General features: G+C 42.5%; 4 protein-coding genes across 7 annotated transcripts; 3 read left to right on the plus strand and 1 right to left on the minus strand.

The window, feature by feature from the left end:
• The first annotated feature begins 936 nt into the window (after positions 1-936).
• fuom (fucose mutarotase) lies at positions 937-8,310 on the plus strand. 3 transcript variants are annotated; one of them, XM_035400547.1, is made up of 7 exons: positions 937-1,106; positions 5,573-5,641; positions 5,833-5,903; positions 6,420-6,518; positions 7,314-7,387; positions 7,508-7,587; positions 7,725-8,310. In XM_035400547.1, the coding sequence occupies exons 1-6, from the start codon at positions 1,022-1,024 to the stop codon at positions 7,572-7,574; spliced, it is 465 nt and encodes a 154-aa protein (XP_035256438.1). In that variant the 5' UTR covers positions 937-1,021; the 3' UTR covers positions 7,575-7,587; positions 7,725-8,310. The 3 variants fall into 3 exon arrangements, with proteins under 3 accessions (XP_035256438.1, XP_035256439.1, XP_035256437.1); XM_035400548.1 differs by having other exon boundaries at positions 7,508-7,577; XM_035400546.1 differs by having other exon boundaries at positions 945-1,106; positions 7,508-8,310.
• Positions 965-4,178, plus strand: LOC118218124 (trihelix transcription factor GTL1-like). Its single transcript, XM_035400544.1, has 3 exons — positions 965-2,505; positions 2,814-2,960; positions 3,565-4,178. The coding sequence occupies exons 1-3, from the start codon at positions 2,136-2,138 to the stop codon at positions 3,846-3,848; spliced, it is 801 nt and encodes a 266-aa protein (XP_035256435.1). The 5' UTR covers positions 965-2,135; the 3' UTR covers positions 3,849-4,178.
• A 241-nt stretch (positions 8,311-8,551) lies between the features above and the next one.
• si:ch211-217g15.3 (uncharacterized protein LOC368914 homolog) lies at positions 8,552-13,094 on the minus strand. 2 transcript variants are annotated; one of them, XM_035400543.1, is made up of 5 exons: positions 13,002-13,094; positions 11,854-11,927; positions 10,909-10,975; positions 9,835-9,872; positions 8,552-9,336 (listed from the first exon to the last, which is right to left on the minus strand). In XM_035400543.1, exons 1-5 carry the CDS (start codon positions 13,077-13,079, stop codon positions 8,745-8,747), a joined length of 849 nt encoding a protein of 282 aa, XP_035256434.1. In that variant the 5' UTR covers positions 13,080-13,094; the 3' UTR covers positions 8,552-8,744. The 2 variants fall into 2 exon arrangements, with proteins under 2 accessions (XP_035256434.1, XP_035256433.1); XM_035400542.1 differs by lacking the exon at positions 13,002-13,094 and having other exon boundaries at positions 8,552-9,333; positions 11,854-11,922.
• Positions 13,095-13,309: 215 nt separating this feature from the next.
• On the plus strand, positions 13,310-27,416 carry LOC118218125 (neuronal vesicle trafficking-associated protein 1-like). The gene is made up of 5 exons (XM_035400545.1): positions 13,310-13,578; positions 22,390-22,545; positions 23,197-23,316; positions 23,494-23,607; positions 24,746-27,416. The coding sequence occupies exons 2-5, from the start codon at positions 22,393-22,395 to the stop codon at positions 24,941-24,943; spliced, it is 585 nt and encodes a 194-aa protein (XP_035256436.1). The 5' UTR covers positions 13,310-13,578; positions 22,390-22,392; the 3' UTR covers positions 24,944-27,416.
• The last annotated feature ends 384 nt before the right edge of the window (positions 27,417-27,800 follow it).

Here is a 27,800-nt window from a genome sequence, read left to right on the forward strand (position 1 = left end):
ATTTAAGCAACAAGTCAGATTGTAAAGCGTTCGTCTAAATTCCAAGACAGCTATGCAGTATTTAAAATGTCTTATTTAACATGCAAGACTGGTTCCGATACCTAGCGTAGCTAAATGATAGTTTATTTTTCTTCAGCATCAGCATCCTCAGGATTGCCGTCGAGCTTGTTGTTGCACACTGGTTCATTATTTTAAACAACTCGTGTTCAGCAGTTGTCTACGATCATGAAAATGCACTTTTGTACGTCGCTTTGGATAAAAGCGTCTGCCAAATGAATGTAATGTAATGTAACTCAATAAACATTGCAACAGTATAGCCATTTATTACAGATAGTATTGGCAAATAGTCACATAGGCCTATAGACTACAACAGTAATCAACTTGTCTTATTTAATTAAATGGTACTAATATTTCTGAAACCTAAAAGCAAAGCAGACATGAATACTAATAGCTGAACTTGATCACGAGCAACAAATGGGTAAAAGGAAAAACAAAGCGCAAAATGCAGGGTCACGCTGTTCATATGATGCAATATTAACTCTGGTCACTAGTGGGCGCAGTAGCTCATGCTTTCATGTCTGGACTGTGGAGTGCATTGTTTTCGTTGCAGTGAGGTAAATAAAGATGATACAGTGCATTAACTTCCAGGCAAAAATAACAATTGCCTCCGTCAATTACCTAATTTCTAATGAGTCGTTGTTATTGTGACATTATGTCGACCATGTGCACAACTAATCTTTTTTCCATTAAGAAACTGTTTTACGAAAAACATGGCAAATAATCAGCGTCTACAGTGGAATTATTGTTATGGAGTATTTTCTGCTCATATCCGCGTATTAGGAGAAGTGGTACCTGGAAATCTTACATGTTCACTGCAGGATTTTAATATCTGGGGACTTATGTCTATGGTCTCACTTCCTACGCTACTTCCGCAGTTGGCTGACCAACCAATAAATGAGCATAATTTGGTCTCATGACTTCCCACAATATTTTCACATTTGGTTTGTGATTGTGAGCAACAATGGTGGTACTGAAAGGAATACCCTCTATACTTTCGCCAGATTTGTTGTATACGTTGGCTAAGATGGGCCACGGCGATGAACTGGGTAAGAACTGAAGCATGTTCGACCAAAATCGTTTAACGATTAAATAAAACAGTACAACGAAAAGGCCGGCTAGCGTGCACGCTACTTCCTTACAAGTGCGAGTTCAACTTCTGTGTTCCTGAAGTGCGACAGTCAATTGACTTGAACGTTCAAAAAAATATGTGGTCGAGAATCTGAAACATGATTTGCTTCATCATCTCCCACTGTGTCGGCGGCAGACGGTTCTAATTCTCGAATGACCTAAAATGTCGCTAATGTGAACCGCGTACAACTAACTTCCCTGTAGGCTGCTCATTAAAGTAGCTTTTCCACCACATGGTACCGACTACTCGAATTTTCTGGTTTTCCATCGGGCAAAAGTTGTGGATAGTCAGGGTTCCCACTGGAAAACCTTGAAAACTTGTAAATGTATAGACTAGTTTTCCAGTCAGGGAAAACACCTGGAAAATGAGAATTTACAAAATGTCGTGGCAATGTTTGTGAGGTCCTGGAAAATTGTAGGCTAGGCCATTAGTCAAGCTGTATATAGAGCAGAGATTGCATATTTTTTAGTATTTTTTTCTGTATTTTTCTACGGTTTTCTCATTTTTATTAGCTGCTGAGATTACACGGCAGCACAGTTTTGAATGGTTATGGTACTTGCACATTGCCCCCCTCCTCCCGGTCCACCACCGGCTTTGGGTTACCATTGTGCATGTTTCATATCTGTAAGTCATGGAAATTGTCCTTAAAGTCCTGGAAAATTATTTCCTAAAATGAGTGGAACCCTGATAGTACCTGGTATCTGGTACTTTTTTTTGGTATCACCTCCGTCGAGGTTCTAAGCGAGCTGAGGCGATACCAAAAGGTGACGTGAAAACACTGCAGACCACTGATTGGTCAGAGAGAATCGTCACCAGAATCATCACTGCTTCATTGCGTCATCATTGCGCGACACGGGGACATCCTGAACAAACCCGCCATTTTTAAATAGCCAAGCTACTATTATTTATTTGTTTATTAAATTTACTCACTGGACTGAAAGATTAAATGGCAGCCCGCAGAAACACGCCGTGGTCAATTGAGGAGGTGCAGACGTTCCTCTCTTTGGTTGCCGACGAAAGGATCCAGCGAGAGCTGGAAGGACCAACGCGTAACGATAAGGTCTACAAAGAACTCTCTGAACTGTTGGCCGCACAGGGCTACCGAAAGACACCCCAACAGTGTAGGGAAAAGTTAAAAAAACTTAAAAGTTATTACAGATCTGTCAAGGACCATAACGGCCGGAGTGGTTCGTACAATAAGAGTTGGAAGTGGTTCGGTAAAATGGACGCTATATATGGCCATAAACCGGCGAGCAATGGGAGGGAGGGCAGCCTCGACTCGCCCACGCCTTCGTTGGAGCCCCCGATGGAGGATGGTAAGTTTTTTTTTTTTTTTTTAAACATTAACTCTGTACTCTGCTTGAAAGCTTTGTTTTCTTTAGTTGGCGGGCTATTGGAAAGCTCACATCCGACAACCAAGCTTATTTTATTCTTAAACTTGTGTAAAATCAACATGTCGCTGACTGCTGCTTTATGCCAACACCAAGCAGATAACATTAGCTAGTGCTATTGTTGTGCCATGTGCTATTGTTCACGTTCAATTTTCTAGAGTTGTTGCTATTTCGTATTGTGTCGTAGTAGTTTGTGTAATTAACAAGTCATTTGTATAATCTTTCTGTTCAAGATTACGTTTCGATAAGCGAGGAGGGTTCAGTGACCCCCGATGAAGCCCCGTTGGAACTGGCAGCAGCGTCGACACCGGCACCAGAAGCAGCACCACCGACACCGGCAGCCTCCAGCGCCAACATGACGCCGCAGCGTGTATTCACAGGTAGGCATGGCAAAACAGCTTCAAGTGTACCATTTTACTTTTACGATAAGATAAGATCAATCAAAGAGCAATTAAACTCAAACCCAAATTACAGGCAATAGCGGTACACATACAGTACCCACGACTAGTGTTATACTTGAACTAATAATGCAAAAATACCGTCTCAAAATACAAAGTGCCATAGTGGTGTGATCAGTAGCAGCAAGTCAGCAAAGTAAGAGTAAAACAATACCGTCAGATATAACAGTGTACACCAGAATCTTATATAATATGATTATGTACTTATACTTAGAGTTGTCTGTATTGATATTGAGAACATCATACATCATCATTTCTCAATGGTACATTGGTTGTTCTCAGACCAAACTCCAATGCAGTTAATATAACAGGAGAAAAAGCTTCAACTCCTCTAGCCTGTAGTCTGTGAACCTATTTTCTGCACTAAAATTAAGAATCTGTGGTAATTGAACATAATGTACTTGCATAACAATGCTTTGATTGAAAAGTGAATTGTCTCAAGCTCCAAATCTAGGTATTTACCAAAAAAATATTTGATAAACGTCCTTTTGTTAACCACCATTGTTTTCTCTCCATTATTGTCCAGGCAAGAGGAAACGGCAACGGGAACGGGAACAGGAGCATGTGACTGTCCTGAGGGAGATGCTGGCGGCAGATGTGGAGCAGCAGGAGCTGACCCGGGCACAGCGAGAGCGCCACCACCAGATGGCCCTCGACGACGCAGTGCGGGCGAGGGAGCAGGACGCGGCCTTGAGGAGGGAGGAGAACGCTCAAACCGCAGCCTTTAATCAGGCCTTCCTCAGTACGCTGAGCCAGCTTGTGCAGGCGTTGAGTGACCGGCGTGACCCGGTTCCTCCACCCCTGGACTAGACCCGGTTCCTCCGCCCCTGGATTAGACCCGGTTCCTCCACCCCTGGACTAGACTGGGTTCCTCCACCCCTGGGCTAGACTGGGTTCCTCCACCCCTGGGCTAGACTGGGTTCCTCCACCCCTGGACTAGACTGGGTTCCTCCACCCTTGGACTAGACCGGGTTCCTCCACCCCTGGACAAGACCCGGTTCCTCCACCCCTGGACTAGACCCGGTTCCTCCACCCCTGGGCTAGACCCGGTTCCTCCACCCCTGGACTAGACCGGGTTCCTCCACCCCTGGACAAGACCTGGTTCCTCCACCCCTGGACTAGACCCATTTCCTCCACCCCTGGACTAGACCCATTTCCTCCACCCCTGGACTAGACCCATTTCCTCCACCCCTGGACTAGCCCCATTTCCTCCACCCCTGGACTAGACCCATTTCCTCCACCCCTGGACTAGACCTGGCTCCTCCACCCCTGGACTAGACCCGGCTCCTCCACCCCTGGACTAGACCCATTTCCTCCACCCCTGGACTAGACCCGGTTACTCCACCCCTGGACTAGACCGGGTTCCTCCACCCCTGGGCTAAACCCGGTTACTCCACCCCTGGACTAGACCCGGTTCCTCTGCCCCTGGACTAGACCCCTTGTGTCCTTATGTACATAGTTTATACTTTGCGCTCATTTGTATTTGCGCTACATTTAACATTGTACATAACATTTAGCTTATATACATAGTTTGCTGTGCTGCGCCGATTTGTTTGCATTTGAAAATTTACATTGTTCTGTTTATGTAGCCTATATAGTTTGCTTTTTTATTTGCGCATTTGTTTGTTAAATAAACTGTTTTGTTACTTGTTGCACATGCATTTTTCATCATGGTTTCCTATATCAAGGGCTTTATCATTTAATTTACCAAATAGTAAATCCTGATAACCTTTAAAAAAAAAACCAAAAAAAAACAGTTTGACAAAAACAAAGGGGGGACATTTATACATGGAAAGGTAGTACACTGGACGGCTGTCAGCCGTCCAGTGTCAGGAAATGGTTTTAAGAGCCAGTTCTGCAAGGGATAGGCAGTCTCCTTGGATGTAGTATCCAACATTCAGCCCACCAGTGTTCCTGGTGTAAGCTGGAAAGTGGTTGCCACAGCTAGCCAACTCTTACAATTTGGGAAAAACCCAAGCAACCTGGAAAGCTCCCAGGCAGTCCTGCAAACACGTTCCAGAAAAGTCTTTCCATCTACAACACCTTGAAGGATGATGGAGGGTACTATCTGCAGTGGAAAACAAAGTACCTGGTACCAAAAGCGAGTAGAGTCGAGGCAAGTTGAGCCGGTACCATGCGGTGGAAAAGCAACTTAAGAGAGCTGGTAGCCTCGTACAAGTTTGCAATAATGCATATTGATGCGAAGTGATTCCATTGTGTTTGCAACAAGCTGGCTTGTTCAGAAGGTATAGATATTATGCATATTCATGAATTTGCCTATTATACACAGCGTCAGAATTGGGCTGGCCTCTGTTTGCATATGTCCTTAATGGAGATTTTTTTCACAATTGAAGTTAAACTTAGGCTTAGACTCATATATATGTATATATATTAAATGAGAGTAGCTATATAGTGAAGTACTGCAGGCTCGCATTTGCATGTATAATCCATTAACTTTTACATGTGATACCTTTTCTTGCTGGATGGATCTATATAAACTATCTTTACATTGGTGTTCTCTTATTTCCTTCAAGTACTTGCTGATGCAAACTTTCCAGCTTCATCAACTTGCAGATGTGGGCCCAGTGAAATACGTGCTGACGGTATGGTGTCTTTCGACGTTAACTTTAATCGTTTGCCTTATGTAATGCACAATTTAATGGCTGCTGAATCACGTTTGCATCTGAAAAACTTTCTAAGTGGAAAAGTCTGATGCCGAAGTCAAGTCTGCTGATTTTGAAGCTCCTCGGTAATGTTTTTGGACGAGGGTAATACGCTGGTTACTGTGTTCTAGGTCTGCGGATTCCTGAACTTTTGGAAGCCATATTAAAGCTGCTTCCTCTCGACACCTACGTCGATAGGCCGGTAGGTCTCAAACTTCTGCTGAAATGAGATGGCACAAGGCCTTTTAAAAATCGTAAAGTCTTAGTAAATGCAGCCCACTGTGTGATGCCAATTTGATGGACATGTGTTGCGTGGTTTGTACTGCTGTGAAATTATGCATGTGCATAGAGCCAAGCACCAATAAATAACTTGGGTGAATCATAGAGAAATATGTGCACGTGACCTGTTCAAAGGATCATGGTGTGGAAAGGTAGTACCGTTGTAAAGGTTTGGTTAAAGATTTACATGGTCGCAAACTGGTTTACCCTACCATTGCCCTCCCAGCCTTTACTGTGGTATAGATTGGAATATATAACTTCCATTTAGCATTTTACCTGGTGTAGCCAGGCTATATATAACTGTTGCTGATACCAGTAACCAATAACCTGCATGTTCGATTTCTCGTCAGAAACCGAAGTGCTCTGTATTGTTTATGCACATATAGTCCTTCAGGCAGAATTTGTAAGTCGATCGCTGAGCTTGGTCTGGCTGTGACAGGCTGCCGTTATGGACCTGGTGCCGAGCGACAGGCAGAGCGGGCTGGCCGTGCCGGCGTGGGAGACGTACAGCGGGCTCCTGAAGGAGGCGGGATCGGATGTGAGTGCTGTCATGGGCGTAATTAGCCCGCCTCGCGTGAACCGTCCGTCGGTCCGTCGGTCGCACCCGCGCGGACACGCAAGCTGCTCTGCAGGGCGGGATGCTGAAGGAAGGAAGCCTGCCCTGATGCACCATCTGGGCCTCGACCAGCGCGAGAATGGCACTTAATCACAACCTCTCGTAAACCTAACCCTAACCCTAACCCTAACCTCCTCTGCGTCTCCACAGAGGAACCCCGTCTGGTTCAGCAGTTCTTTGTCAGGCAAAATGTTTCAGTCCTCTCACTTTTCACACCTACCATCGAGGGTTCCATAAAGAACTAATGGGGGGGCGGGGGGGGGTTCCCCCATGAAGACCAAAGAACCCTTTTAGAACCCTGTTTTTCTAAGAGTGCGTCCACGCTGCCATGGATTAAAAAAAAGAAAAGGAGCCAAGAAGCAATCCATGAGCAGTCCCTTAGCTTATTAGTGATGAGTTACTCAGTAATCCGTGTTTAATGCAAATCAGTAAGCTGTTCTGCCACTTCTACTACTTGACCCTAGTAGCGATAACCTCAGAAAATTCATAAGCAATAGATTCCGTGTGATGTTGTAAATGTCCTTTTAACAGTCTCTCTGCGTGTCCATCTGCCGATGAGTTGTTTTTGTTCAAATTCCCAGCAGCAGGCACGCAGACAGCGTTCATTTTATTCATGAGATGTGGGCATTTGATTTAGATTGCAACCCTACTGCAGATTGTTATCAACTGAATAATGCTGCACTTCTCCAACACTTACATTTAATCTCTCATTTTCAGAAGCCATTGGAAAAGGTTGAGAGATTTGCATTTTATGAACGAGCAAAGAAATCCTTCGCCGTTGTGGCCACTGGGTAAGTCTAGACTTTTCAGTTTTTTTTTAAAATAGTGGACACTGACAGTGAATTCACATTCATTTGCTTTTCAGTCACAGTCAACAAAAATACCCATAATGCCCCTCTCTCCTCTGATAGGGAAACATCTCTGTATGGTAACCTGATCATTAAGAAAGGGGTGATTCCTGCTGAGGATCAGTGCTGACCAGTGAGTTTGAGCACGTTTTGGTGCCGTACATACAGCACTATGGAACAGCTTGAGTTTGAGATGGCACAATAATGCTTTTAGCAGGGTCAGGTGGCTGTTTCGAACCTGTGTTTCATCCATCCTAAGCTCCCTAAATTTAACCCCAAGGTGTAAGGTGGCGACCTGTTCACATCTGTCCAGCGGTCACAACAGGCTACTGTACGCGTCAGGGAATGGAAACGTGTACACTGGATCTGCATCATTCTTGTAATCAGTACAAAATGAATCTATAATAAATTACAACAATCTTATTACCTTGAATGTGTAAACCATATTTTTTCAACACGCCATTTATAATGTCATTTAATCAATGGGTGTGTTTACATGCACACACTCTGATCTTACCCTGATTATGGCAATACTGTGAACGCCTTTATCTGAGTATCTTTATCAGTGGCACCATCTACTCGCCAAACTATTTCACGAACAGTTGTCCTCCAAATGTATTTTATGGGGCTCTGTTTTATTGTCAAAAAGATTTAATTAGGGTTTAAAAAAAGATTGGTAAAAACTAACCATTTCCAATTGACTGACTGCATTTCCAAACCAATTATCTTCATAAATAATATAAGACTGGAATTCTCCAGCGATTCAAATGCAATCTGTTACTAGGTTGCAGGAAAGCGTGCCATTAAATTATAAAAGATCTACATCATCAAGAACAGCCATAACCAGCATGCAGCACAGAAAAGATCCTCATGGGAAAAAAGACCCCCAGTTTACCAGGCTTGCTGTGGCGGCGTCGAAATGTAATGCAATCTACAATTTGCTCCACTGAATCAAAATGAAAACATTTCTGATGGCAATAAAAATATTACACACATGCTTGTTGATATGTGCCTTTGTTATTCATTTGTGAATAATAAAAGCTCCTAAAGGCATAACTCTCTGGTATAAATGCGTCGTATAACAAAATATATCTGAAATGTTTTGTTTAAGTGGCACCCTTGTTGGAAATGGACCCATTTGTCTCAGTGTAGCCAATGTTTTGGCAGCGTAATAAAAGATACAATTTGTGATTCTTTAAAAGCACTTGTGGTGTGATATTTTCAGCTTGTCAAACTGTAATTACATCTCACGGCACCTCATTAACAGTGATGTTACAGAATTTTTAGTAGATACAAATGGCTAGTTGTGGTACAGGTGGTCTCTGTCCTCCTCTGGCTGGGTGTAAGTCACGTGACGAAGTGGCCCTGGCTGTACCTGCACCCGCACCTGGGGCCGTGGGTGAAGGTGCTGGCCGGGTCCATGCCCGTGGTACACCTCATCTCTGTCTTCCTCCGGCTTCGTGTAATCCACGCGACCGGGCTGCCTCTGCTCTGCCTGGGGCTCTCTGGGGGCGGGCTGATCAGGCACGTATCTACGGCGCAGCTCGCCTGCGTCCTCCTCTGCCTCCCGCGCCTCGGAGCCGGGGAAGCTGTGGTACGAGTCGTCCGCGTCCGGCTCGGCCTGCTGGTAGGGCTGGACGGGCGGGGCGTTCCGGAAGGCCTCCTGCGGCCCTGCGCTGTTCGCCCGGGCCTCCGGGACCTGGTCCAGGACGGGGTGGTTCAGCTCGTCTTCGTCGTTTTCGGACACGACGTGCTTCTTCCCTCGGGACCACTGAACCGCCTTCCAGATCGCCATGGAGGGGTCGACGTCGACGTCGGTCACCCCCATGTCCTCCGGGGGCTCCACTTCCTTCATCCCCAAAGACATCTTTCCGGAAAGTTCCCCTGAGCTGCGGTGAGAGGTTAGCCTCCGTTCAGACCTTAGCTCAGAGCTAACATGCAGTGCAGCGCCGTGTCAGGAAGATCTCAAAGTTACTCAGATGCTGTTTGGTTCTAGAATTCATTGAGAGATAAGATTTCTAGGGCTCTTATGTACAGGTGTAGTATTTGATATCTTGGGCTTTAGATTAGCATTCCCTGTAGCATTGACTTGTATCATCTCTTATGTTAGCTTTAACACGATTTTAAAATAATAATTTCAGGTGTTAATCTGCTGTACAACATTCCCCTGTTGATAACCCATTTTTTTCAAAGGAAAGGTATATGTATCAGGCAGATCCCTCTAATTCTAAGCTCAGAATTGTCTGAATTTGGACGTATATTGTGGCTGTCCCGTGTATTTTAGGACTTCCTCCCTGACAGCTGCTAGGTGTACGTCCTGTACTTGCATTCCATAATAAGCGGATACACATTAATTTCGAGTGCCTGGGAACCAATGGGAAAGGACTTACTGGAGAGTTTCTTGATATCGGTCCTCTTCTACTTTACCCTGTGAAAACATTGAGGAATCAAGTCAACATCTTTGAAAACCCGAGAGAAGATCTCTCAATAGCGTTCTGCGATTCCCCCACAACATAGAGAGCAATGAATGATGATGATGATAAAGTAACAAATCTAAAGATTCATTTCATAAAGTTGAGTATTAGCTACCGTGACACTGACCAGGAATAACTGTTAGATAATGGATGGATGGATGGAGTATTACCCTCCTTTTTAGCCTGCACCTAGGCTCCCTTCCCATTCCCTCTTACACTTTTTTTTGTAAGCAATTATTTTATGTTTGTAATTGCAAGCTTTATGGCTTTTTATGGATGTTAGAGATATGAATCTTATTTGTGTTATGGTTCTAGGCTGGCATCATTTAGCTTGCATTTAGTGCTTTATTGATGTTACACTTATAATCACTGGTCTGGGGATTTTAGTCTGACCGTATTGCTGACACAACTCAGTTGGATGTATGTTTTCCTGTCGACATTTATCTAAGTAAAAATCTGGTGGACTGACTGCGCAGCTCAGTTGGTGGTCTGCAGAGTGACTGCGCAGCTCGGCTGGTGGGCTGCAGACCCGACTGCGCAGCTTGGCTGTGTAATGAAAAGCAGTATATGCACTTGTCTTGTCAACTCCGGAATTGGCTGCGGGTTCTGCAGCGATGAGTCGCTTACAAATGCAGTGTGGGGTTCCAAATTACTAGAAAAGTTTAAAATAATAATAATAATAATAATGAATCGCTCCATTTTCTTAAGCCGCTTATTCCTGGTCAGGGTCGTGGTCACATTCATACCTATGGGCATTTTCTCCAGTTAGCCTGCTGCACGTTTTTGGACTGTGGGAGGAAACCAGTGCACTCTGTGATAATCCACACAGAAATACCCTTGGTAGGGATTCAGACTCTTGTTGGGCAGTGACAGTGGTATTCCCTGCACCACCATGCCTCCCGTTTAAAAAATTAAAAATTAAATTTAAAAAATGTAATTAATAAAAATATTATGTACAGTGTTGCAGTGTGCCCTCCACTTAATACATACCCAAGAGGAGTATGGTTTTGCTTCGCTGCCATAAAGGAATAATGCAATGCCAACCAGAAGGGAAATTCTGGGAGAAAAACACACAAGCAAGTTTTTTTTAAAATACAAAAACAAGCTGCCATCTTATCACCTAAAGACTTCTGTTATCCCCAGGAATAAATCTTGTCTATTTCGAGAGTTACACAACATTAAAACAAATAATTTAAAAAACATGTAGTGGACCATTTCAGATGCATTAAAAGTAAATGAAAACTGCTGTTCGGGTGTAGTGAGGTGAGTGTTTGTGTGTAGTGTAGTGTAATGCTACAGAATAAATGTTAAGAAAATGGTTACAGGTGAGACAAAGTCATTACAGACAATGCACAATGGCTGCAGGTTAACTACAATTGCAATTTGATGTATTTAAGATAGCAGGTTTTTGACAAGAATTTTACACTCTAAACTGATGTGTGAAAAACAACACAACGTGTCAATTTTTTAACACACCTCCTTGTCTAGTTAAGGACAACACATATTGTTTTACTTTCAACAGTCTGTGTTAAAATGTCTCACTTTGTAACACATAAATTGTGTATTTCTAGCACAAAAGTAAAAACTTTGAGATAAAATATGTTGAAAATAAAAATAGTAACAAAAAGGGCGTCTAATATTAACACATCCTTTTTGTGACTGTAGAAACCAAATTAATTCATACTGTGTACTGCATGCCATGTACTTGGCATTGAATACCATATCTCGGATTATCAAAAACTCTAAATGATGGAAATAACATATTCACGGACAGGAAGTGTGGCAGGTAAGGTGTTACTCTTCCTATATGAATCTGTTACCCCTTTTTTTTTGGAAAATAGTAAAATTTTCTGTTCATTCTTTTACACAAATATGTTTTTAAACAAGGAGAAGCCTTTAAAATCTACAAAGACTGTAAAACCGTTGAGAGCTTACCTGATCATGGTGTGGCCTTTACTCCTGTGTGTGGATGAAGAGAGCTGGCTACAGTGTTCCAGACCTCTGCTGCGCTGCGATAAATCCGTCATAAAGGTTAAATAATAAACCCACTGTAGAACTTTGTACTTTCATAATGAGCACAAATTATTTTTTTATCGGTCTAAGCAACATCGGTCTTTTCATTTGACTTTGGAGTACATTTCGGTAATTGGGCAACAGAATAACAGGAGAGGGCGATATTTTTATTGCAAATTTCCTTTGGATAATAATTACGGTTTCAAATTAAATTTTATTATTGCAGTAATGGCTTAAATTGGTGGTAACTAACCCTGTTCCTGGACGTCTACCGTCCTGTAGGTTTTCTGTCTAACCCTAAGAAAGCACACCTCGTTCAACAGCTATAGATCTTGTTGAGCTGTTAATTAACAGAATCAGGAGTGCCAAATTAGGGTTGAAATAAAAGCCCACAGGGTGGTAAATCTCCAGGAACAGTTGGTTACCACTGACCAAATATACCTGGGGTGCTTTTATGAAGAAAATAATATTGATGAGTTTATATCTGGTTATAAGTTCCATTAATTTGGTGCATCAATGTGATTATTTCATCTTTTTTTTTTTTTGTAGGCTATTTCCAGAAAAAAATCTAGGCAGGTAAGTTTTAGTTTGGAGCAGAATGTTAAATCAAAAAAAAAAAGTAAAACCTGAGGTTATGTAGCCTATGCAAATCCTGATGCAGGAGAGTGGTATGCAATTTAAAAAGCTTTCACTGAATCCAGAGGTGTGACTAAAGGTACCACCCTGATGACATTATGTATCCCTTTGTATCGACGCATGAACCTATATACTTAACCTAATAAATTACATAACATAAACAGCTGTGACTGCACTAGCATTCCCTTGTAATTAATTTAATACACGTCGGTTACAGCCATTCAGTCATGTCAGCCAATGAACTTTGTTCCAATGGCTCGATAATAATGCGCACAAATGGTTACTCATTTACAGCTAACAACCTCTAGCTCAATAAAACAAAACTATTCGTGGATTTAGGATTTGCAAAAACAAAAATACATAAATTACTCTCATTAGCCCTCACTGGCTCTTTTCGGTTAAAATTGGACTCTCCTGATCGAATGTTAGTCTACCTGTGTCATGTAGCAACAGGCCAGAACAGAGCTGTCATCTTTCCAGTGGTACAGGCCATTCAGCTCTTCCAGTGGCATATTTCCATAGGTCTAAACTACGACTACGACTTTTACATAAGTGGTACTCGAGTCTTTACAATAAATTTTAAAAATCACTGGAAACTCTATTCATTTAACGGAATGCGAACATTCTTCGACGCGATGTGTTTGATGTCTGTCATGGCAATGTTCTTGAACTCCTCTGCAATGAACTCCCCATCCGTGTGATTTCAAATGCTATCGGTCTATAGCACTGCACAAGATGCACCGATGCACTTGTGTTTTCACACGTGCAGAGTATAATGCAATGTATGAAACGTCGTAAGTTTTTGGTACATGTCGCTTTAAAAAGCGCTGTGCTGCGCTATTCAGACAGTCAGTTTCATCCTCCAGTATGCAGTGAGTAGTACCCGCGTGCTGGTGAGAACCACACTAAAGTTATCACCACGGTAACCAGTCTCCACCAGTCTGCCTCCTCGCCCTTACGAATCATCGGGAGGCGCATCTCTTCTAGCCACCTTCATTGCCCGCGAATACAGTAAGTCGAGCTTGATATAAAAATATATGTGAATATGTGCATGCCTGTTATTGTAGCTACAATAACGACATTGTTTTACTCGTGTTTTATACAGGACGCAGTAACATTAACTGATGAGTTTACAATGTTAACTCGGTTTTGTTTGGCAAAAAGCAGAGGCGCACTGTTTTAGGGAAATATGTTTTAATTTAACCGACGAAATATCATCTGGGGAAAACATTTATTTCGCTAATGGAAATGTTCTCTGCAAATTAGCGTATGCTATCTGAGGTTCTGGGAAAATGGTGTCTCGTCTGGTCTATCATTCACATTTGTGTTAATAAAATGACGCGTCGCCACCATACAGATTTAAACTATTGCTTGAAATCGACGAAAACAAAGGACACGTCCATAATTGCCTCTTCATGCCGTTAATTTGTAATAGAGAGTCTTTGTTGCGGGCTGCTAACACTATACCTTTCATTGATTGTGATATATTGTCTTCTCAAGCCACTGTTGCACGCGATGGCTTTCTGCTCCTGTGCCCGTTTTAAGCAAAAGATGCTCTGTCCGATTTCGGCAACAAATTTGACCATATGCGACCACGTTCACTATTATATTCCGTTATGGTCTTCTTTTGTTAGCTACAATTAAGCCAATATAACTATGCGCGTACATAGACTGATGTGCAATGTGTCTTATGTAGCCTGCTTGTTTAAAAGTCAGCGGGGCGAAATTATAAGCTAGCCTACTTATTCATATTTCAACGAATCATTAAGTGTGAATTTAGTTGGCTGTATTTTAACTGACAAGAATTCGGCATTGAAATATGGATTGGACATTGAATGTTACGCGTGAAATTTTAACAATTTTAATTGTAGTTACTGAGAAAGCGCTGCCAATTAAATAAATTACTTGGTTTTCCCGTAAAGCATTACATTACATGACATTAATTTAGCAGATATTATCAAGAGCAACTTACACCGTAGGAGAAAATAAGTGCATTCACTTGATTTATTTGATCAGTTGTAACAGACATGGCTAACAACATGCGTATGCAATATCACTAAAGCACTCATGCAAATTAATTAATTACCTACAATTTAGTTCCACCATCAAGGTGCATGCCTCAAAAGCTGCAAAATAATTGGAAATGGTTCATTTAAAAAAAAAAAAAAAAAACGAAAACAAAAAAGCAACAGATGTAGTCTGAAAATGTGTTTTAAGCCATCGAATCCTCTGCCTTGGGCGATGAGGACTGCTGGGTGCTAAAAAAAAAAGACATGAGACCATCAGCTGGCAAGATGATGCTGAGCAGAGTCTGGTTTGGTTATACGTTGTAATTATTGTCTGAAGATGTTTAAGCGGCTGTACCAATCACAGCTTGGAATGCTGGCGTGTGGTTTGAGTTGAATGCAGGCAGCTACCCAGAAGGCCGTGATGGCGTAGCATGTTTGAATTTATGTAGGTTGATGACCAGGTGGGCGGCAGCATTCTGGATCAGTTGCAGTGCACTGGTGGCTGTAGGAAGGTAGAATGGTTGGTTAGCTGCCCAGCGAGGTGTTATGGTCCAAAAAGATATCATGAGTTGGGCCTCTTGGGTGAGGAAGAGGAAGATACTCCAGAGGTTGTGATTGGAGTACCTGCTGGAGGCAGATCCACTCCAGGCTACTTAATGGGAGTGGTCAACACGATATGAGGCAAACCAATTGAGGGCGGAGCTTGAGATGCCCATTTCTACAAGGGATGAGAGCAGGAGTGTCGTAATGGGGAGAAAAGTGGGACTGACTACCCAGGGCCCGACTGGGGGGAGGGCCCTCGAAAAGCCTGGAATGATGCGTGAGAGAGGAAGGGGGCCCATAGAGACTGCTTATGTATAGGGCCAGGAATTTTGTGTTACACTCCTGGACGAGAGAGAAGGACCCAGTGGTTGGCTGTGTTAAAATCAGGAAGTATGAGGGTTGAGTTGGCTCTCCAAGTTAACAGCCTCTGTGATTTCAAGGAGAGCAGAGCAGCCTCTGTGGAGTGGCCAAACTTGAGGCCGATTGGTTGGAGTTGAGTAGGTTATTCTATGATGGGGATGGAGAAGCAGTTGGTTGCAGACCGTGCTCTTGGAGACGGTTTTGGAGAAAATTGAGAGCAATGAGATGTAATTATGTACATCTAGAACAATAATACAAATCCTGAATATTGGTGCAGAGGAATAGATGGTAAGGGAATGATAACATAGAAAAAAACTGTAATCACTGAAGATAAAACAAGCTTAAATAAGAAAAGTGCTTGAATATATGTCTGGAGTCATCTTGGTGCAGTTTTTCTGCATGCTACTGACCAAATGCCCAAAATCTTGATGCAAGATTGTAAAGGCACAGCAGAGCCGCTGCACTAGTGGGGGTGCGCTAGTGGGGCTATATACATGCTCAATTGTGCTACCTGGTTTATAGGTATTCTTTAACACCTTTGGAGCGTTTCCTGTCGGGCCCCTTGGGAAAGGACAGCAGTCCTCTCCGTCTCTGCAGAACAGCCACCACTGTGGCACCCCTCCCCCCCTGCTGATTTGGCACCACCAATTTGGAGTGACTAATTGTACCCACACCTCACTCCCACGGGGCCGCGAGCAGGACGGGTGAGATTAACGGCAGATGAACACCCTCTGTTCCTCCTGCCAGGCAGATCAGCTCATTAATCCAGCGAGAGCCAATAACAGGATATCACTCAAGTAACGAGCCCGTGTTAAAAACCTGGAGCCCCCCCCACCCCCCCGGACATATCAGAGCGTGAGTCACTCTTTCCCCTGCTGCCACTGTGGTCCCGCCCACAGGAAGTGATTCAAGTTTTAAGGGGCCAATCAGCTGCAGCTTTAATGTGTCGATTTGCTCATGTCTGTGGAGCACTGTCGGCCTGAATGTTGGCAAAAAAATCCTAGATGTTCAGTTGACTCCCACGTTACATTTGCTGTTGCCAAAAGACCTCCTGCGCGGCAGGTTAAGATGTACACTGGATGCTCAATAACAGTCCGAACAGGCAGTGTAACAGCACCATGCACAGAGCAAAAGATCATTTAAAATGTATTAATTAGTGAAGAACATATGAAGAACCCTCCACCCAGTAGCCTGTACAAGTACACGTTTTCACAATGAGTACAAACTGGTACGCTGAGTTGAGGCATTGCATGTAAAATAACTATTTCCTCCTCTGTGGCAGTGTGTGGCACTGTAGGGTGTAAAATAGTCACTGGTTCTCCTGTAGTACTGTGTGTGGCCTGTAGGGTATATAATAGTCACTGGTTCTCCTGCAGTACTGTTTGTGGCCTGTAGGGTATAAAATAGTCACTGGATCTCCTGTAGCACTGTGTGTGGCCTGTAGGGTATAAAATAGTCACTGGATCTCCTGTAGCACTGTGTGTGGCCTGTAGGGTATAAAATAGTCACTGGATCTCCTGTAGTACTGTGTGTGGCCTCTAGGATGTAAAACAGTCAATTGCGTGTGAGTGGATCTGAGGGGCTGAAGCATTTCGGCTGCAGTGCTTTCTTATGTGTGGCGTGGGTGTCACAGCAGTTGTTCAAGAGGCCTGGCTGGCATTTCCTTCACAACAACCCTGTCTGGAAGACCGCAATTAGCGCTTGAGGTCTCTCCGACTCCGATCTCTTGCGGTGCCTGCCATGTTTTGAACCGCCGCAACTCCTGTCCTGTGGCTGCAGGGGTAGTCTTAAGTGAAGATGTTATTTTTATACCGTGCATTCGGGATCAGTTGAACAGTAGTGTTTCCCCCACATGAATCTCTGCTTTGGCTTTTGTTTAGAACAATACGTATAAAACCCATTATATTACATTAATGCTTTAGCAGATGCTTTTGTCCAGAGCAACTTACAATGTAAGAGAGCACAAGTAAATCTTATTTCGCTTTTTTTATTTGAGCAATGTGTGCACACATGCGCAAGCATGCAAACCCACACCCACACACACACACACACACGCACACATGCGTGGATAGTGTATATCTTATGATAGAATGGAGCTATATAAAAGGACCTTGGGAAATCCCTATTGAGTCTGCAACAGAGATCTGTAATGTAAATCCTGGGGAGCCGCTGTGTCTGCTGGGTTTTTAATGTGTTCCTGCACTTAAGTGCTTAATTTAAGTCATTGATTGGCTGATGAGTCTGCACACCTTGTTTCCATGGCCTAAAAATTAGCTGCTGATTACAAGGAAATCACAAAAAACCAACCAGAGTCTGCAGTTCTCCGGGACTGGAGTTCAAGGCCCCTGCTCTACAGAGAGGGTTTGCTCTTTCAATTTTATGCGAGTTAATGTACAGACAGAAGGAGAGTAGATGAAGGGGGGAGGGGGTGTGCATGTTTATTGGGATGAAAGGACACGGTAGATGATAGACAACATGTACATGGCTTCCTGTATTGGTCTCTTTGGAAAGTGCTAGAGCCTTGCTTCAGCAGGCAAACAATAGCACACTGACATTTCATATCACATGAAATGTGATTCATCCATGGTGCACATTTCACATGCATGAGTAATTCTGTGGTTTAATTATACCCTAAAATACTACTTATGCACTAATTCCTGGTGGAACATTAGGTATTAGCACTTTAAACAGGAAGTGCTAATGGCGTTTGTTTTCTTTTTTGTTCCTTAAGTAATATACAGACAGGAGAAGCTGTGGGCACAAATTAGCAGCTTTTTCTCAGAAGATATAATGCATAACCGGTACCTGTTCACCAGACTCCAGTTCATAGGTAATAAAGATGCCGATTTTCTCAGGTACAGTTGTTTTAAGCAAAAATTGGATATGAAATGTCAATGTCAGCTCCCTTACAGACTCACTGAGAGCCTGTGGGCCAGACAGAAGCGGCACTGTCTACCAACATAGGTGCTAGAATCAGATTTTATGATTTTTTAAAAATCCACAACTAGTTTAATGGAGGATGAGACTGAAAAGAGTTTTGGCTATGAGAATACAAAGAGAGACATTTTGCCATATTGCCATATTTCTTGGGGAAAGTGTATCTCTCACCTGGCTTTCATATTGTTCCAGCTATCTGTTTGTGACAGGCGCCTGCTCAATTGGAAACGTTTGGTATGCGGTTTCTGTGCACTTGGGAGTTTGTGCAGAGTCACTCTGGATAGACACCGAATCTACCTCTGGGAATTGCATAAGAGAAAAGATGACAAGCGAGTGGTCAACAGCAGAGAATTTTGTTCAAAATATTTTGTTATTTAAAGGTATATGAAATCCAAGTATGACCTGAGACAAAAAAAGAACATTTGTTGTTTCGTTAATTAGCAGAAGCTTATATGCAAGGCAATTCATAAAGAAACTGCTGGAAGACAGCGGAGACATTTCAGTTTGTCGAAACGAGTCAATTTGCATGCAAAATAATCTGCTAAAATGACCTCGACTATCTTTAAGGGGGTTTTTTTTTTTTTTGTTAAAATAAATGGTTGCACATCCCTCTGTTCTTCTGCCTCTCTTTGAGATCATATATCCTCTGGTTGTGAGAACAACGCTTTTCTGTGTTATGTAATCCTTCACAACAATGGGATTTTTGTGTTATGTAATGACTGCAGGGAAAGCAAACAACGCAGGCTGAACATAAAGGGAACTCTAATGAATTTCTGTTCCCGGGGTTTCATTAAAACCGGCCTGCTCCTTTTCGTGACTCTGAGGGCCCTGTTTTCACAGCCCGTGTGCAATGGTCGAACTCCGGCAGCAAATTAAGGCATGTCCAATTCAATTTTGGGCCATTATGGTTTCATTTTGGCCAATCGGATCACCCTCTTTCTTTCCCCTTTAACGCCGCTGTGTCCACGCCATGGCAACCGGCAGTATGATCACGGCTGATATATTTGTCTGCGTTGCCGCATGCAAATTTATGGCACCTCCTCCTCCTCAGGCAAATGTTGTGAAGATAGCCTGCATACTAGAGGAAGATTAGTTGTGTAGTTGTGCACATTGGTCGTCCATTTTGTGTGGTTTCATCTTAGGTGGAAATAAGCCTTGATAAGTATTGATTTATTGTGGTTTTCTTTTTTAAAATGATTTTTAGCATTAAACTTGTTTATGAACTGTACTAATTTTTGAATTTACCAGGATATTTAAGCGAAATAATAAATATTCGCCACTTCAGCTACATTTCACTGATGTACGTATGCTGCACAAAAGGTTCATCCCGGTCAACTGAACTCTTAAAAAAACTGCAAGTGAAACACAGTTACGCCCTATCAATATCAAGCTCTAAAGCAAAAAGGTTTAGAATTAAAGCAAAATGCATCACTGTTCATGATGAAAATCTAAATGCTATCTAAATTAGATAAAAATTTGACCTGTAGCTGCTTCCATGGTTTGTATCATATATATATGATACATGGTAAGATTACAGGATTTACTGCTGATTATAGATGTCCATTCTGAAGTTAGAAGTCCAGCCCCAGTGTACATTTCTCTGTCCAAATACATAGCCTTTGAGACATTTTTTTTGCTCTCATGTTACTCCAAATATCTGTCAAGTGAAAAAAAACTGTAGGCGCAAGACTTTGTGTTATTCACCTCTGTGAAATGGACCCCAGGACACAGAACTGTAAGATGCTACTTCTCAGGAAAGGTTCGAAATACACTAAAATATATCTGTAAATGTATACATCCATAAATTCATAGCCTATTGAAGTTTACCATCAAGTACAGTAGGTCTTTCTCAGTGTGACAGAAGGCAACATCTGTTTTATCTGTTTCTGCTGGATGGCAGCATTATTTGATAAATGATTTCAAAATGGCTCTGACTGCCCCCAAAATCGAGTCCTGGTGGGTGTTTTGGAACGTGGATAAATGCAAATCAGCAAGTTCAGCAGCAACACTAACAGTAGAAGCTTGACAGGAACATTCTATTACAGACCTAATACTATGATTAAAAACTCTTCATTTTGTTTTGTTATCAGATTACACTTCTAATTCTCTCCAAATCATATTTATATATTTTCACTAGGCAATAGACGTTAGTCTGGATATGTAGTGGGAATTGTCTGTTGAAGTGTTTTTAATATTGGTAATAGCTCACAGAAAGCTTTGGGTAACCCTAATTGCTGGATTTAATAGTTAAGACATACAGACTTTTATCTTTAAGCTGTTTTGAAATGGAGTCTGCGAGCCTTTTTATATTTTCTGTAAGGAAAATTCCAGAAGGAAATTAAAAGTGGTCTCTCGTGGAAAACTCTTGTATCCAGGAGTTCTGTGTGACACAATACCATTGCTGGGATCAAAGCAAAGTTGATTTCGTGTAAAGGCATTCAGGAAGTCCTGCTGTGGCACAATTTTAAAGCACACATGCATAACTCTATAATCAGATTTTCAGAAAGGGAAGCTGTAATGTTCTTACAGTCTTAGTCATACTTTCTTAAAAAAAAAATTTAGCTCAGCTTTTTATCCATATTTGATACCATCCCTTCCAAATGTGTGACCTTGAAGGTTGGCTGAAGAATGCATTGGTGTACAATTTAGCAGAATGTAGAATATCAAATAACTGTTATTTCTGTGAGGTTTCAACTGCACTAATGCAGCCATTTTGTGTGTGCGGCATTTGGTTAGAATTCAGTCTTATATTTTTAATGTTTAGTTCCGTTTCAAGTGATGGAATGAAAACCAAGATTTTTAAAATGTATTTTTCCTTGAGCATAAAATATTACATCCTCAGTTAAAGTTGTGGTTTATTTCTCCTGTCGTTTTCTCAGTGTCTAATGTACGCAAATCTTGGCTGTCGGAGGGGGAACAGGTGGTGTGCTGTGGAACTGCGCTTGTCCTCCAGTGCCCTCCATCATATAAATTATTAATAAAAGACACTGTCTTCTGTAATCCTGCATGGTTGCTAGCCAGTAATAAAAGGCATGTATTTCATCAACACTTACCAAATGGTTTTAATGGTTTCCTTGAGCAAAGTCCCCTTTTGGCAGTAAGATAATATGTGATGGATCATTTGTCCCAAGTGGCTTTTGGAATAAAATAGTATTCCTATATAGAAATGGGCTGGATGGGGGGGGGGGGGGGAGACTATGTGAGAGAAAGTAGAATGAAGCAGTGACAGATTTTATACATACATACACACACACACACACACACACACACACACACACACACACACACACACACACACACACACACTCTCTCTCTCTCTCTCTCTCTCACGCATGCACACACACACACACACACAGTGCTTTCCACATTTTCACATCTTTTACTCTTTCCCTGCAAAGTCAGTCTGGCCCCACTTTAATAATGTGTGCTAGCCATTCCTACGAGACAAAGACAACAGTACTCTTTTTTTAAATCTCTCCTCCACTGTTGATGAATTCAAAGCACCATATTCAGAAAGCTGAGCAAGCAGACTGCATAAGTGTTATTTTATCATAGCTTGCACCTTTCAACTTCCTTAAATACATACCAACAAATGTGGAGCACAGGTCTGTTCTCTTGCCTGATATCGGTGGCCTTTGTAGGGGTCTGACCTGTGTTTGGTCAGATTTAGTAGCATGCTTTTATCAGTCATCCTTTGAAAGGGCCTTTAGTTTGATACCACATGTTCAATCACTTTACCCGGATTTTCATTTAATTTACTGAAAACTTTACATTCGTGTCAATATTGAATAAGTGCTAATGATACAGCATCGATATTTTGTATTTTCAGAGGACCAAAGGTGCTCTTGAAGGAGTTGTTTTTCTTTAATATGCCACCTACCACTGCTGTTTTCCACTGTGTGTGGAAATTCTTGGAAATGTCTATCGAAACCCGGCGGAGCTCGAGCGCGTTCTTGTTGTTTTCCTTCGTCAGATCATGGTGAAGCTGGGGAGCAATCTGACGGGGAAACCGGAGCGGGACGAGGGGTGGAAAGTGGCGGGAGGCCAGCCGGGGGAGGACGGCTTCGACAGCATCCCGCTGCTGACGCCGCTGGACGTGAGTCAGCTGCAGCCCCCGTTCCCGGATAAGGTGAGGCGACCGGACGCCATTACGGCTCTGCCTGGGGCTCTCCGGCTCCTCCCTCGCGCTGGGGCTGCAGTTTTTTGGTGGGGAGTTTGGGAAAAGAGCAAACGGGTGTGGGAGCACAGCGCCAGTGTTCAGATGAACAGGCGTTCCTCCGTCCTCAGGATGAGCTGCCCCGTCGGTCAAGTTATCAGACTTGTCTGGAAAGTATTGCTACCGGCTCCGATTGTGCCTCCTTGTGCAGAATTACTTTTCAGTATTGTTACACAGAAACACAACCAAATATCTGGGTATTGTTTTTTTTTCTAAATAAATTTTAAACTAAAATGTTCTATTAATTAATTTATTTACAGGCAGTTTTTCAAAATGTTTGTGGCACAGTAGCACAGAATGGTGGGTGGCATTAACCATAGTTGACAGCATTAAGTTCATTATCACTTTTTGGATTTGTCATCTGAGCCTAATGTGTGTGTGTGTGTGTGTATATATATGTGTGTGTGTGTGTGTATGTATATATATATATATATATATGTACAGTATATACAGTATGTGTATTTATATGTATTTACAGCTGTGATTTTCTGATAAAGGAGTCAAAGGGACTAAGTTGAAGTAATGATGGCGTGTGAGTGTAGGAAATGTCCTGCTTTTCCTCAGGTCATTGTGAAAACAACAACTGAGTACCAGCTGCAGCAGAAGAAGAAGAAGAAGTTGTACGTTCCTGGAATCAAGAAGCTGAACATTAACCTCTACGACGAGGTGTCGGAGAAAGTGAAGGTGAGCGTCAAAACCCTCAAGCAATTCCTGCTAAAACAGGCGGTGTGTTAGCAGTGTCAACTGCTTTTCCTCTGATGCTCACGTGTGCGTGTGTGTGCGTGTGTGTGTGTGCGTGCGTGTGTGTGTGTGTGCGCGCGCGCGTGTGTGTGCATGTGCGCGTACGCGTGTGTGTTCCAGCTCACAGGTCTGATCCTGATCACCATGGCGTTTCTAGCCTGTCTGCTCCTTCTGGTCATGTACAAAGCTCTATGGTACGACCAGCTCAGCTGTCCCGAAGGATTTGTATTCAAGGTAAGCCCGGGAAGACGCACTCAATGTTTCATGCCTCAGTTAGACAGCCAGATATCACTGTTTACACCAGACGCCGAATCGCTTATTACTCTGGGTGTATTTTCACCTTCCTAATAGAAAAGCTTCTTTCGGAAAGCCCAGGGGAAGAGGTCTCCCTTTGAGGACTGCAGTTGCCTTTGTACCATCCCTCTCATTTTAAAGCATTATACCTGTGTTTTTGGTACACTAACTGCATCTACGCGGGTGTACTAATGCCAGGTGTGTTAGCGTGGGCCAGTGCTTCCTGCTTTTTCATAATAAAATAACAATGAGATGTTCATGTCATAACTTTTGATATGGAAACTCATAAAGGGGCTCCATTAATCGCAAACTGGTACAGGGGAACCGACCGGTCTTCCGCCAGGTTCTGGGTGTGCTTTTGATCCGGTTTCATTATCCCGCCAAAACGGCTGCGTGAGCAGGCGTTTTATTTGAGGAGGCCCAGGGGGGGGGCGTGTGACTCCAGGCTGCGGCCGTGGAGCCGGTCCACGCTCCGCGTGAATCTGAAGCGCTCTTAATCAGACCGGCTGTGACCAAAAACTGCAGCCCCGCCTCCTCCTCCTCCTCCTCCTCCTCCAATGCCTTTGATGTCAGAGTGTGGCGGCTGTTCGGCTGTAACCGCTGGAAACGGGGGCGGGTGGGGGGTGGGGGACGGGGGCGGGTGTGGGGGGGGGGGGGACAGTGAGAGACTACCGTGTTGCCAGCCTCTCTGCAAATTCGGCTTTGGGAGGAACAGCATTCTTAACATTGCCAGAGCTCAGTAATTAGGGATGGGTATCATTTAAATATCACCGATACTGGTGCCTAAATAGTGCCTGAGCTGATACCTTCTTTAAAGTAATGAGCAATTGTTTATACCGTTTTGCTTTGCCATTTTGACAGTTAATTGTTAGTTAGCTTGCTAACGGTACCTGCTGTCACTGACTCAGCAAGTGAGTCTTACTTCAGCTAGTAAAGGTGTGTGGCACTGGAATCTGCATCGCGATTCAGCCCGGTCAGTACGGGTCGTATGGGAACTGGTGCCATAAGCGGTACCGGATTTTGATTGGCCGATGCCTTTCTCCTTCCTGATTGGCTGGATGTCTCCTCCCCCCTCCAGCATAAGCACTGCACCCCCGCGGCCCTGGAGATGTACTTCTCCCAGCAGGACTCCGCCCCGCGCGGCAGCCTGTACACCGCCATCAGCCACCTGAGCCAGGCCAAGAGGACCATCCCCGAGCTGCTGCCGTCGTCATGGTTACCAGTCATCAACGCTCTGAAGGACGCCGAGAAGGAGTCCGGCCACACCCACCAGTAGAGCCGGGAAAGTAAATAAATAAATAAATGAATGAAAACAGTTTTCGAGCGAACGTGTGGGTATACCTGTGTGTGTGTGTGTGGAACCACTGGGGTGGTTACACTTGTGAGGTGAAGCAGACTAGCTAAACAAGCTAGCAAAAAATCTTGGTAGCCAGGAAGGCGTCTGTTTCAGAAGCTTGTGCATGGGCAATGTCGGGCGTATGTGCGTGCGTGCGTGTGTGAGCGTGTGTGCGTGCGTGTCTATATAAAGGTAATGCACGATTCAATGTCTTAGTAAAAGTCTTATTTAAGTTGGAGAAGTTTTTTAACAACCAGCAAGTACTTTAATCTGGATTTTTCATGTCAGCAAACATTAAAGTCTGGATTTTTGAAAGAAAGTGATCAGAACCCCAGTATCTTTTAATGCCATCTAAGAAAAAAGGATAAAGAGTACTGAGTCACTCCATAAAAAATGTCAGATCTGAACAAAACCATGTGATTCTTAAACATAATGTAAATGTACTTTTACTAAAAGGGAATGCTAGAAATGCCAGGAGCTACAGTTTAAAAGATAAAAGATTAAAAGTAGTATTCTCCAGATTATCACTGGGAAACAGACCATGTTCAGTTTTTCCATTACATTTTGAATACATCGTGTAGAGATGATCTTATCTGAACAAACTGCAAAAGCCTTACTAAATGATTCATGAACATTTTCTGTTGGTTTGTAGAGTAAGTTTCTGTGTTAAATCCTGTACAGGGCTATCCAAATTTGATATGCTGGCTCTATTTAAACCACATGAGTAATCTTATTGAATGTCTGCTTTAATTTGTAAACTCTATTGCCTAAATACATAGTTATTATACAGTATTTTGTTAGGAATACATAGTCACGTGAAAGAAAAAAAACAAAAAAAAACATGATTGCAGTGCAGCATTGGTAATTGTGCTACATGTTGATTTTGTCTCCTGTTCATCAAATGCTTATGACCTTTAGAACTCAGAGGTTAACATAAGCAGCAAGAACTTTCCAGAAAAGGGCAGGACATTTGACCGCCATTTTGTTTTTTTGTTTTAGCGCAATTAACCCTCAATTTGTGCTGCCTTCACAGCAACAGCATGTGCTCACAAGTTAATGCATATTCGCTCAGCTACAATCTGTTACTTTGGCATCAGTATTGTGCTATACTCAGTATTGAATTACATGAATATTGTAATGTATCGCATTAGATATTATATATTGCTATGGTAGCTGAATGCACTGAAGTAGCAATGGAAAAAATATGGGGGAAGGTGTTGCAGTATAACGAGGGACGTAATGCATGTACGTAATACATGGCCAGTATGAAGTAAGACCTGTTAGTTGGCCTATTTTCCCACACATTTAACCTATGAGAAAAACCTAACTGCAAACGCAAACGTTTAGAAATTATAACACAGATGGTAATTAGTGGGTCATTAGAGCTATTTGTCTTTAATTAAATCCATCATTTTTTATGTTTGCCACAGCTCTGGCTTCTTCTCATTATTGTGGCAATTATATCTTGTTTATATCTTATCTGTTTTTTTGGGGAAGATTAATTGCATCCACTCTGATTGTCAGTGCAAACAACAGTTGGGTACGAGTATTTAAAAAAAGATATTTTTTATGAATAACCTTGAGTTGAACCTCTGGTATTTTAATGATCGTTTAGATAATGTATGCTTATGCTCTGTACAGAATTATGCAGAATTATTTCTCAGTTGTGTATGTAATATTGTGTAATAATATTATTTTTGTTTTGTTTTTTGAAAAATAGTATTTCAAAGTACTTTAAGGGTTTTATCTAATTATATTGCAGGTTCACATGATAAAACTCACCTGCAGTCATTCTCGTATTGCTTAAATTATGGAGTAAACGGTGTTTGTGATGCTGAAATTAGAATTTCAGTTTTGGATCTGTGGGATGATATACTGAAATATTTTGCACAGAAAGGCTTCATGCAGTTGATTTTTTAAACATTATTTCAAACTAAGGGGTATACATCTGCATTTGCGTGTACTTGGGCATATCTTTTTCACAAATGAGATTTAGACAATGTGCTTGTTTATTTTGCCATTGATATCATGAATATTTTCTTGAACTATTTATATTTGATATGTTTATATGTTGTTGCTGTGTTTATATTTTGGAGGCTTAATTATGGTATTTGTAGAAGGCTGTAGGTGGGGGTCGTCCTGTTTCAACATCAGAGCCTGTTGGAGTAATTCCGAGTTGTGTAACTGTCGTGTTCTATCTTCTTTTATATTCCAGAATCTCATCTTTCAAAGAAATTGGCTCTTTTTTGTGGACACCTTCTTGTCATTTTTCAGTAAATGTGATATTTTCACAGTGCAGCCAGCACCATCTCTTTTTTGTGGTGTCAAGTGCTAAAGTGCCAAATTTAATGCTGTGATCATCTGCTTTGTTGTTAATGAGAAAAGAAAAAATACACTTGAATGTTCACCCTTTTTGGATTGTCTGTCTGTCTTTTTTTTCCATCTTTATTTTTGTTCTGCACTTGCATACACGAAGTCCGTTTACTAAGTGAATGTGGCGTAATGCCAATCTAGACTCTTCCCCTTGTAAAAGGCAAAGAGTTTAGAACCGACTCTTCACTGATCAGTCTGATAGTTATGTGCCGTTATAACCATGGATGTTATTTGCTGCGTAGTGGGTTATGTTGACTAACTGAACACACAGAGACACACACGCGCGCACACACACACACGCGCGCACACACTCTCTCCCTCCAGCCCGAGTCCTGCAGGATCTGCATACAGATGTCTGCATCTTATTTTCACTCCGTGTCTGCGCCAGAGCTTTCTGCCATGCGCTGGGGTCCAGTAATTAGAT

The sequence above is a fragment of the Anguilla anguilla genome, chromosome 18 (genome assembly GCF_013347855.1).
Source record: "Anguilla anguilla isolate fAngAng1 chromosome 18, fAngAng1.pri, whole genome shotgun sequence".
Classification (NCBI taxonomy): Eukaryota; Metazoa; Chordata; class Actinopteri; order Anguilliformes; family Anguillidae; genus Anguilla; species Anguilla anguilla.